The sequence below is a fragment of the Nicotiana tabacum genome, chromosome 6 (assembly GCF_000715075.1).
Source record: "Nicotiana tabacum cultivar K326 chromosome 6, ASM71507v2, whole genome shotgun sequence".
Taxonomy (NCBI): Eukaryota; Viridiplantae; Streptophyta; class Magnoliopsida; order Solanales; family Solanaceae; genus Nicotiana; species Nicotiana tabacum.
In genome coordinates, this window is record NC_134085.1 from 174,710,934 (window position 1) to 174,723,008 (window position 12,075).

The window sequence follows — 12,075 nt, forward strand, 5'->3', positions numbered from 1 at the left end:
TTACCTCTCTATAACAGCTTTCTACCGATAACAATAGCAGCCATCTTTATGACAATACGCTCTTTGTAAAATTACCCTTCTATAACAGCCATGTAAATTTTCTAATGTTATTATTAATAATAATCTAAATATTTTAATCTAATATTTAATAACTTTAATATAAAACTTATAATAGAAATATATATCTTAAAGATAACAGTACATTCATGAAATATGCACATTATTATTATGTTTTTTTGAAGATCTTCAAATGATATATTTTTCATTAGAAAAATGCCAAAAGATACTTAAAAGATTCAATTGTTAAGCTCTTTGATTGCCTTCAAGGAAAAGCAATTGGATATTCTTTTGTTGAAAGTTTGGATGCAAATCTTCGCCTATTCAAGCATTATATCGCTAGTAAGAGACTAGAATCTATGAAACAAACTACAATTATAGAGTTCTTCCATTAATCTTGAAATATTTAGTTGTGTGCCTTAGAGTTTTAATTCATGAAATATTCATATCTTTTGAGATTTTGAATTTAAATATTTTTTACCTTTATATGTAATATTAAAAAAAGAAAAAAAATTAATGTTTGGATAATTTTTTTATATAACAGCCAAAATATATTCAAATGCCAAATGTTGTTATAGGTGTATAACAATCATTCAATATAAAAGCCAAAAAAATTCGAAACAAACGATGATGTTATAGAGAGGTTTGACTATAGTATTATTTTTGAACAAGAACTTCGGTCCATTTCATGAAGCTTTTAAATGCCATATTTTCTATTTGCCTTTTAAATTATTTGAAATATGGTCTCTCAAACTCATTAAATAATTATGCAAGTCCAGCTAGCCTTTATTAGTATTCCAAATGTCACTTCTTATTGGAACTTTTGTTTTGTTAAATCAACAAAGCTAGCTAGTTGAAAATCAAATAGGAGCAATAAGATATGCAGAACAACAAAAAAATTAAATGAAGGAAATTTGATGTGAGATTAGTTAGAAAATTTTGTTGAGCAAGATTTGGTACGCTCGTACTTATTTAGGCAACAATTGCTTTACTTGCATCTCAAGTTGCCAAAATTTTCTTTTATTTCAAAACTTTCGGAAATTTGAGATTCCTTTTTCTACACTAACCCTTACCGTGCTTCTCAAGTTACCATTTTGTTTCCTTAATTTCCGAAACCTAGAATTTTTGGAAACTTTGAGAATCCTATTTCTACACAAACTAGGCTTTCCTCAAAGTCTATAAAAGCGTTACACGGCTTGAACAACAGAAATTGAAGATGGTGAATCTACAAACTGCTGTAGAATATAGAGTTATAACAGACGATTCTATCATTTCCAAGGACGAAGAAGTACAGCAACAACCCTTCTTCTTCTGATGAGACGTTTTTCATGATCCAAGTTCGGGTTCAACAATTCATTAAGTATCTGCCAGAGGAAGGGGATTCTATAATGGAGGCACCAGACTGTCCACTAACTGTCAAATCTTTCTATTTGCCGAGTGACGCTGTGATTCATGACGATGATAGCCGATATAGTGTTTGTCTTACACCAGTTTTAGGTATAAGGTACAAGGAGGAGATAAAGCTGTGTAATTTTTGATTATTTTTTAGTTTCAGCCAATATTTTTGTATACTGTAATTAAGCCAAATAATATATGGTTTTTCATTACCTCATATAGCAAGCTGGATTCTAGTTATTTCAATTCACTTGCGCTTTCAAGTTCATCTTTCAATTTATTATATGTAAAATTATTTGATCTTTTATCTTTTTCAAAAATAAACCACCACGTTTTCATTCTCTCGCAACATTATTAGTTTTATGATTGTGTTAAAAAAAACTCAAATTTATATGACAACTCTGTCAAAGCTACTTAGATGAAAGTACAAACTTCCGAAGTAGCGTGATTGCTAATTTTTTTTTTCTGAAACATCAAAGTTTGTTCGTGTTTTAAATGGATAATTTAGTATTAGAGTAGGCAAAACTTTTCGACTAGAAAGGACAAGTTTGGTTGCTAAGAAACTATGTTACCAGTTGGATTTGATTGCCTCTTGACAATTGCTTTACAACTAGGTTCCTCTTGTCTTATTAAAAAGAAAATACTACTCAATCCAAGGCATTTTATGTGTTTTACCTACAAAAATAGCCCCGCTTGGATTATGAACTTTTTGGGAAATTTCTCCAAATTTAACACGAGAGTTTTTTTGGTTTATGAAGAGATACATTTGTTTTAGTTTTAAGTTGCATCGATGGCAGTGTGCGACTACTATGGGTACTGGTTATGATACTCTATTTCCTATTGGTACATTCAGAAAGGTTTCGATTTTTGTATCTCACAAAGAAGCTAGTCTGCACAAAACAGATATTAACTTTAAAGCAACGTAGACGCCTGTGCTTGTCAATATATAAATGTCTTTCTACTGTCTTCCCCTAAGGAGAAAACGTCTCCTATAGCAGGCATAATACCCTCTGCAATTGATTCACAACGTATTGGAGAATTATGCGCGCACCTGTATGGGATTTTTGAACCATTGAAATTTCTACTATCCTCAGGATTTTCAGTACCTGACCATATTCCATCTGGATATAAGTCTATGTACAAGTACCTGATAATTTGAATTCAAAATCAAGTTGAACTAATTAATGAAACAGTATGCATAGGGATCAGTGTGAGACCTATAGAAGTAGCCACCTTATGGACGCCGAACCAATTGTTTTATCAGCTTCAGAGTGGTTGTATCCTATGACTGGGAATATGAGACTATTGGAGCTTCCTTTTCTGGCATTGCTTGGTTTCAAAGGAAAAGGGCTAATTCTTATACTAGGCATTAACGGGAAAAATGAAAAAAGGAAGACCAATAAAACAGCTGCCTGCATTATGCATGACACTCACATAATGAGATGATCGACAAGTAAATACCAAAAAACTTATCCACATGCAATATACGCCAGTCCAATGAATAGATGGCAGATATCTTTATATAACTGGTACCACTTGACCATGGTTAATGAATACACATTTCACTCCAATTTGGTGTAAACACTGACTCTGAGTTTTTTTTTTCCCAATGAATATTGAGGACACATCCGATTTGCCAAAGGCATTTCATTCCTTTGCGTACCATCCTGACTAGTTTGCCTTCCTATCACTTGCCACTCCAGCCATCAAGAACACCAATTAGCACTTTCATATCCAACAATGTCATGCATAGTGATATAAGCCCATAAACATATCATAAGTTACAAAGTTGGTAATCAGTTCACCTACCAACATAATTGCATAGAACCTGTGTACACTATGATACAAGGAGCTGTTGCAAGGGGCGTTCAGCTAATATCCTCCTCAATTTTATGTATCAACGATAACTAGCAAGCTGCAACTCTTCTGTGAATAACATTCTTGTAGAAGTTTCTTGTCCGAAAGAACAAAGCCAGGGCCACAAGAGCCCCAAAGAAAGTGGAAGCTGCCATGATAAAGAATGATAACATAAAGCAGTGAGTTCCAGTACACATGTTACCTTCACCCGATGCTTCCTTATCGTAGATGTATCCAACTACCCACACAGACAGTAGGTAAGATCCCACAGGGCTTGCTACAGTTATGGTGTTAAATATTGTTCCCAGATGCCCTGCACCAAATATCTCAGAAGCTATTGTAGGCATTAGTGACCATTGTGATCCATAACAAATACCAACTATAACTGAGCCGGCATACAAAGCACCGGGCAGACCGGACGCAATTACAGCATGGCCAACAGTCATACCAGCCAGAGTAATGGTAATAAACAATGGCCTTGACCAACCAAGTGAGCGTAAGAAATAATCTGACACATAACCAGCTCCAAAGCGACCAAGAAAATTCCAGATACTCCAGAGAGAAACTAAAGTGTTTATCTCTAAAACTGTGTACCCAAGAGACCCTCCTATTTGGCTAATGTTATTAACTGTGGCCAGCCCTGATCCCATTCCACATGCAGTGGTAACAAACAAAAACCAGAAACCAGTGGTGCACATTGCCTGAAGAAGGTTCATATCTTCCCCCCATTCTGGAGTCTTCTTCTCATTCCTATCTCTCTCTTGATCAGCACCAGCAGGCAACTCGTCATAGTCATCATGACTTTGCCCCATGTCCACAAAGTGAGTCTGAGATCTATTTTGCACATATGCCGGTGAGTTTTGCTCGAGTAAGAATTTAACTATTCTATAAGACTTTTCCTTGTGGGCACTGATTGCTACAGAGATAGGGGAAAGTAGCAAGAAAATAAGTACAGCAAAAGTGGTGATACGAACAGACATTTGTAAAGAAAAGATATTTCCCACGATTATTACAGCCATGAGATAAGAAGACAGGACCAAAGCAATCGATGAGAAACCATTCAGATGCTTCTTCTCATCATCTTCATTTGTTTGTGAGATTGTTACGAATGACATAAGTAACACAGTAGTTATAGGAGGCAACAATGCCAATAACAGAAGATATGCAGTGGGCCTGTTTCTAAAGATTGTCTGATATACTTGAATTAAAATCGCTCCACTCAACCCGAGGAAACCCTGCACAGATGGAAAACAAATCAAGATCAAAGTAGCAGAAAAGGGAAAGTAGATTGGAAGCAACACACCGTAAACAAGATTAGTATCAAAAACCTTCTGAGATTCCAACTCATTACTCTCTGATCTCTAAGATCTTTCTTTTTTACTTTGAGACTTGGTGCTGAAATCAAAGGAATGGCAATTCCTTAATCCTTCTATATTATGAAGAGAGAAGATACAATTAACTTCTTGAACGGCTTGCCATCTTTAGTTGATTATTCAGAGGCCAAAAGAAATGACAAGCCAGAATATCATTAAGTTGACTATGCCTCAATCAAAACCTAGTTAAAGTTTGCTCTATCAAGGCACATTTCATATTACTGATTGCTTATTCTTTACTAAATTTTTATTTTAAGGCAAATTAAGAGTTCTCTAAAACTAGGTTTTCTATATCACACTTATTCCTAAACAGACATAAAAGTCTCTAATTAGAATGAAATTATTTAAAGAACTCTCAAGAATGAAATATATGCAACTGTAATAACAACAACAGCAACTAAGCCCTGAATGCAACTGGTTGGTATCAACTATATACATCATTTGCTTCCTTTGGGTTTTGTGCTTAGGTAGATCCACATTTTTTTTTGGAGATTGTAGCTTTTTTTAGAAATAACTTCTTCAATTTTATTTTAGGCCTACCCAAGATATTGCTAAACCATCTCAAGCGATACATTTTACCACTAATATGTGCTACTTGCACTTTTTGCCGGGCATGACCATTTCAAGTTTTATCCAGCTTTCATGACAGAACATCTATCATAATGCCCATTTTCCTACAAATATTATCTTGTAAATATGTTAAAATTTCTGATTTTACAAACGTTCTATAGAACTTTCACTTCGTTTTGTGAAACACTCCCATAGCACTCCTCAGTTTAAGTCATTCAATTTCAACTTTATGTGTCCATCATACAATTTCATAGGAAGCTTGGATGTCGCAATCAAAACATTGTCTGCATTAAGGCACGGCAATCCCATCTAATCTCATTTCATCATCGTTCTGATACGGGCCTAAAGTTGTAATGCATATCCTATCTTACTCTAAGGCGCGCTGCATTGCACGATTAGTCTACAACTCTATATTAATTGCACTGTCCAATTGATCAGAGTATAGGAAATTGATGTCCATGACAAAGGCTGCAACTTAAATAAACATAAAATCGAAATCCATGACAAAGCTTGCAACTTAAATAAAAAGTTTATTTTTTCCCTAACCCCCAAATTAGACGGATTGAGAAACGAACCTTCATGATGCCAACAATGGTGCCTCTGTAAGTAGGGAAATTGTGGACAGCAGTGACAACATTGGCCGTATTGAAGAAAGTCATAGCATGAGCAGCTAAAAGCATGTAGAGGCACATAACCAATAAAGGGGGTTTAGGCAGAATACCAACGACGGTCAACCACATAAGAAAGTAACCAGCAAAGCACTGAACAGCTCCGGCAAGCAGCACCACCCATGGCCCGCCAAAACGGCGGCGGCGGACGGTGAAAGAGGAGTATAGGAGGCCGGAAAGAATGCCGACATTGGCGCCAACATCTTTGAAAACAGAGACAACATCGAGGGCGGATTGATCGTATCCTTGGCTAGATTTGAGAGCAGAAGAGTAGATGGCGAAGGTGTAGAGTGAGCCGCTGGTGCACTGGATCCATATGCTGGCTACTGTGGCTACCCATTTGGTGTTGATTTTGGCCTTGAAACTGGGATTGTAATCTGGGTCCAAGTCCATTTTTGGTTGATGAGTGATAAGATATTCTAGGATTAACTCGACGTTTTCTTTCACACTAATTTGAGGTTTTCTGATTTCGTCAACAAGTTGAGTGTTGACATTTTGGGCTGCCAAGTGTCTGTACGTTATACTACTTTATTCGTGCCATGTCAGAATTAATATTTATAGTAATTGATTGATACCATTGTTCTACAGCACGTGAACGTGTTTCTTTTCCTTCTATTTAAGGGTTCTTATCGCGCGGATTGGACGATTATTTACTCTTAACGGTTTGGCTTATCGGTTATCGACTTTAAATATATTAATACGCTAGTCATTCGATAAGATATTAGATGGATTGATATCGATTTAGCTCTTATCGAACGGTTATCGGGCGATTTATCTGCCTAATTCAATCTTGCGTACATTAATTATTTGCTAACAGTCTAGCATACAAATTCAGAATAGAAAATTACATATTAAGTCCCGTTAACGCCATGCAGTGTGTCATATGTTATAGAGTGAAAAAAGCAGAACTCATTTTATAGAGAGTGGCAACCATTTTTTGATACGCTGGATAAGAAAGTTCCGTTAACTTTTTGATAATTTTTCATTAGGCTAGCCATTTGTTTGCATGAGTTCATCTTTGTCTATCATTTTTTATGTAAAAATTATCGGCCAAGAAGAGATTTGACAACACAAATGAAAGGTTAGAGTACTGGAAGTGGAGGGGTTTTTGATATATAATGTATATATGGATCAAAATAAATTTTATATATATATAAATATTCTTAACGGGTTAACAGATTATCAGTTAAGAAAATTGAATAATCCGCCCTCAAACCGATAAGCCGTTAATAAAAGAATTTCAATCCGTTCCTCGTCCGTTAAACCGTTAACCCGATATCAATAAACCATTAAGCTTCGGTTTCGGTTTGGTTTTAGGTTTCGGTTCGGTTTTGAACACCCCTACTTCTATTCACCTTTGAAATGAGAACGTTAACGGGTTTCTTTCTAAATATTAAAAAAAAATCTTTCTTCTTGGTCTTTGAGGTAAACAATAACTTATACTCCCTTCGTTCCAATTTATGTGAACTTATTTGATTGAGTACTGAGTTTATGAAAAAATGAAGACTTTTGAAATTTGTGCTCCTAAACAAATTAAAAAGGGGTCTCGAGTATTTGTGTGATTATAAAAGCTTCTCATTAAGAGTAAAATTGTAAGTTTAAGCTAAATTGTTTCCAAATTTAGAAAGGGGTCATTCTTTTTGGAACGAACCAAAAAAGAAATAGGTTCACATAAACTGGAACGGAGGGAGTACTATTTGCGCATTAATCAACATCCACATGGAGAAAACACCGATGTTACAGGTTAGATAAATCTATACTTTGAAGAGACTTGAACTAGAAACTAAACCCTCACTTGAATCATTAAGTCAAAACTTATTTAACAATCTTTTGAACCTCTTGGAATTAGAAAATTCATATTTTTACGTTTTTCTTTTTGTTAGAAGAATTTAGAAGCTAAGAACAGAAAGAATTGAAACTGAGGAAATGAAAATCTAATTCAACATTTTGTCTTCATGTACAACACTGTACATTTATACACTATAGCCTCTAACTAACTACCTAACCGACCTATTACAAAGGGGTCTGGTGAGGCAGGTGACTTCAATACTCCACCCCAAGCTGGAGGATGGTACACATCTAACACCCCTAGCTTGGATAACAGATAATGGTGTTGTGTTTCACCCAGCCCTTTTGTAAAAAGATCAGCTAGTTGATGTTTGCTTCCCAAATATTCTGGTTGAATCAGTCCTTTCTTGATCTTCTCCCTAGTGAAATGGTAGTCAATCTCGATATGTTTTGTTCTCTCGTGATATATTGGATTAGCTGCAATTTGCATTGCTGCTTTACTATCACTGAACAATTTTACTGGTGTTGATATGTCAACACTCAATTCTTTTAATAGACCTTCTAGCCAAACTACTTCAGCTATTGTTGCTGTCATACTTCTGTATTCAACTTCAGCTGAACTTTTGCTTAAGGTTTGTTGTTTCTTCGATATCCAGATATCAAACACTCCCCTAACTTGATTCCATAGCCTGTTACTGATCTCCTTGTATTTGGACAAGCAGCCTAGTCTGAATCACAGAAGGCTGCTAACTTCTCTATGTCATCTCCCCTTTTTAAGAGTATACCTTGTCCAGGTGACCTCTTAATGTACCTTATCAATCTCAAAGCTGCATTCCAATGTGATAATTTTGGTTGTTGCATGAATTGGCTCAATACTTGCATTGCAAAACTGATGTCTAGCCTGGTGATGGTCAAAATATAATAACTTGCCTACTAATTTTTGATAACTTTCAGCATCTGTCAATTTCTCATCATCAGACTTCCCAACATGAGTGTCATACTCAACAGATGTAAGTTTAAGGTTGACCTCTAGTGGTGTAGTAACAGGTTTGGACCCACTCAAACCAATATCTTCAAGCAATTCTAAAGCATACTTTCTCTGATTTAGCAGAATCACAAACTTAGACCTTAAAACTTCAATGCCCAGGAAAAATCTCAACTTTCCTAGGTCCTGTACTTTAAATTTGTTATGAAGGGTGTCTTTAACTTATTAAATCATCTTCTTGTTGCTCCCTGTTATGAGAATATCATCTACATACACTGAGATTATAACTATATCATCTCCAGCTATCTTTGTGAATAGAGAATGATCATAAGAACTCTACTTATAGCCTGCTTCTACTAGGGCATCAGTGAGCTTAATGTTCCATTGTCGAGAAGCTTGTTTTAAGCCATAGAGTGACTTAAGTAGCTTGCATACCTTGTACTCCCCCTGTTTGTGAAAACCTTGAGGCAAATCCATGTATACTTCTTCAAACAAGTCTCCTTGTAGGAAAGCATTATTGACATCCAAGATCCCAATCTCTTGAGGCTGCAATAGCTATCATTGTTCTAACAGTTACCATTTTGGCAACTGGAAAGAATGTTTCATGTTAGTCTAAACCTTCTTGTTGTGTGTACCCTTTTGCCACTAACCTGGCCTTGTACTTGTCTATTTCTCCATTGACTTTGTACTTAACTTTATATACCCATTTAGATCCCACAACTTGTTTGCATATTGGGAGATTAACAATTTCCCAGGTGTGGTTGTCCTCCAATGCAGTATTTTCTGCCTCATGGCTTCTATCCACTTCTCATCCTGAGATGCCTCCTTGAAGTTTCTTGGCTCTGCAACAGTTAAGACAAGACCAATGTGGGATTGATAAGATTCAAGTAGATGATCATAAGATATATGAGCATTAATAGGATACTGATAGAAGGCTGAAGTTTTCTTCCCAATAACATAGTCCTTCAGCCATGTAGGAGGCTTAGAGATTCTACTAGGTCTACCCCTGGTTAATTCTTGGTTATCATACTGATCCCCTGCAGCTAACTCTTCAAGTTGCTCACCTGAATTTTGGTCAACAGTCTGCTCACGTGCATCTTGTTCATTTGTGACAATCTGTTATTGGCTCATCTCAGCTGGTATGCTAGAATCTGAGATGTTATCAGTACTATTGGGACTGATATTTGCCTCATAATTGGCAAGATTTTCCTCTACATCTGTTGTATTCTCCAAATGTGTTCCTTCTGAAGAAGTGTCAGACACAATATCTTGTCCATCATCTGAGTTGGTAATTTGAGGCCCTTCTTCTGGTGTAGCAGAAGTCATGCTCTCAATTGGAGTTGGATCCAATAGGAATGGATCATCATCTTCATTGTATCCATAGGTCCTTTCCTTGAAAGGAAAAATAGTTTCCCTGAAGGAAACATCTTTGCTTACTAAGAAAGACTTAGACTCCAGGTCATACAACCTATACCCTTTTCGTGTTTCTAAATATCCCATAAACAATGTTCTCTTTATTTTTGCAGCAAATTTATCTTCCCTTGGTAAAACACTGGCATAACACAAACATCTAAACACCCTCAAATGTTCTAGTTTTGGTGCTTTGCCATGAAGTGTTTCATAAGGTGACTTGCCTTTGAGGACTGTAGTTGGGAGCTTATTAATTAGGTACACTGCAGTCCTAATACACTTTCCCCAAAATCTAATTGGAACTAAACTCTGAATTCTTAAGGCTCTTGCAACCTTCAAGATATGTCTATGTTTCCTTTCTACAATACTATTTTGTTGTGGAGTGTATGGGAAACTGCTTTGATGAATTATTCCAAGACCAGAAAATAAAGCACTGCATTTAGAATTGAAGAATTTTGTACCACTGTTAGATCTCACTACTTTTACATTCATGCCAAACTGGTTCTTTATCTGTTACATCTCACATTTTTCGTACTTAAAGTTTCGTCTTCAATTAATTGACATAAACTCGGGGATGAGATTATCTTGAGTTTAGCATATTTACGCTATTTATAACAAACAATAAGTAAGTGTCATAAAGGATAAAGGGTACACGAATTAAAGAAAATGAGTTTCGTTGAAGGTTGTCAATTTGGGATAAACTACGGGTCGAGCGATGTCACACCTCCTTTTTCCGCCCCTCGAGGAGTGAAGGAGTTTTTTCTAACTAAAGGACAATCAAAACGGGATTTGTTTATTTATTTCAAAGTCGCCACCTGGGAATTTTATGGCGTCCTAAGTCACCGGTTTTAATCTCGAATCGAGGAAAATATGACTCTGTTTGTCGTTTTGCGAACCAGAAATCCGAGTAAGGAATTCTGTTAATTCGGGAGAAGGTGTTAGGCATTCCCGAATTCCGTGGTTCTAGCACGGTCGCTTATCCATTTTTATACTTGGCCTAATTATCTCGATTTACTAAATACATAATTTCTTGTTGCATGATTTTGTTACCGCTTTTGTTTAGATTGTTTACAATTATAGACCTTTCTTGAAACGAATCACGCGTACGTATATTCATATTATATATTTTTTATAAATGTAAAGAATCGTGTCACACATACGTGTACACAATAAGATTGATAATATTTTTATTATATTTTTATTATATAAAAAAAAATTATGGCCGAAATTGTGCTTAAAATAAAATTACGAACATTCGTCACTCTTGTATGATTAAATAGTGAACTGCACATCTCGGGTTATATGAAATTAATTTAATATCCTCCGAAGAACCCCCTTTTATTAAAAAAGTTTGCTCGAAGTTGCGCGAACGCATAATCCGAACTGCCTTTAGAAATGTAATTAGGTTACGCAAACGTATCCCTAATTACACAAAATATTCTTGATGGCAATATAAAATTTCTACAAATGTTTATTATATCCATCTATTTTTAAATATGAAAGTCGTGGGAAATCACCGATTGGGACACCTCCAAATTTCTTAAAAAGAAATCAAAATTTATTAGGTGTTGACCACATGTTATATTTTAAACGTATGAATTATATACCTCAAAACTATTTAAATTAAAAGAATTAATGAGATGAAAAGTAAATAAATAATGTGCAATTAAAACTACCATTTTTATCGTGAATATGGTATATGTATTTTGTTTATGTATTTTTAGTACTTGATAATTATATGCACAAGTTGTTTATTATTTTCCTAAGCTTAAGACTAAGTGTATATGTTTGAAAACTTACCAAAAGCGAATTACGTGTAAAGACTAGGAAAAAATTTAATTGATAAGCAAACTAATAGTTTTCAAAGAATTTCCATTATTCTATTCGGAGCGAACTCTACTTTGTATATCTTTGACTTAAAATGTTGCAAATCGTATTTATAAATCCGACCTTCTTCTACACAACTTGTTTT

The 12,075-nt window shown here is 35.3% G+C and overlaps 2 protein-coding genes across 2 annotated transcripts in view; both read right to left on the reverse strand.

Annotated features, from left to right (window-relative positions):
• Positions 1-2,950: 2,950 nt before the first annotated feature.
• LOC107788094 (protein NUCLEAR FUSION DEFECTIVE 4) lies at positions 2,951-6,426 on the reverse strand. Its single transcript, XM_016609754.2, has 2 exons — positions 5,828-6,426; positions 2,951-4,544 (listed from the first exon to the last, which is right to left on the reverse strand). Exons 1-2 carry the CDS (start codon positions 6,311-6,313, stop codon positions 3,360-3,362), a joined length of 1,671 nt encoding a protein of 556 aa, XP_016465240.1. The 5' UTR covers positions 6,314-6,426; the 3' UTR covers positions 2,951-3,359.
• Positions 6,427-9,359: 2,933 nt separating this feature from the next.
• LOC142182196 (uncharacterized) overlaps positions 9,360-12,075 on the reverse strand; it is a 36,487-nt gene continuing 33,771 nt past the window's right edge. The window contains exons 6-7 of the mRNA XM_075256239.1: positions 9,882-10,613; positions 9,360-9,809 (exon numbers count right to left, since the gene is read on the reverse strand). Of these exons, the coding sequence (XP_075112340.1) occupies positions 9,360-9,809; positions 9,882-10,613 (1,182 nt within the window). The remainder of the gene's footprint in view (positions 9,810-9,881; positions 10,614-12,075) is intronic.

Excerpts from the sequence above, each read along its gene's own strand:
- LOC107788094 (XM_016609754.2), bottom strand. The coding sequence starts at position 6,313 with ATGGACTTGGACCCAGATTACAATCCCAGTTTCAAGGCCAAAATCAAC. Across the intron at positions 4,545-5,827 it reads CCATTGTTGGCATCATGAAG|GGTTTCCTCGGGTTGAGTGG; the intron begins GTTCGTTTCTCA and ends CCATCTGTGCAG.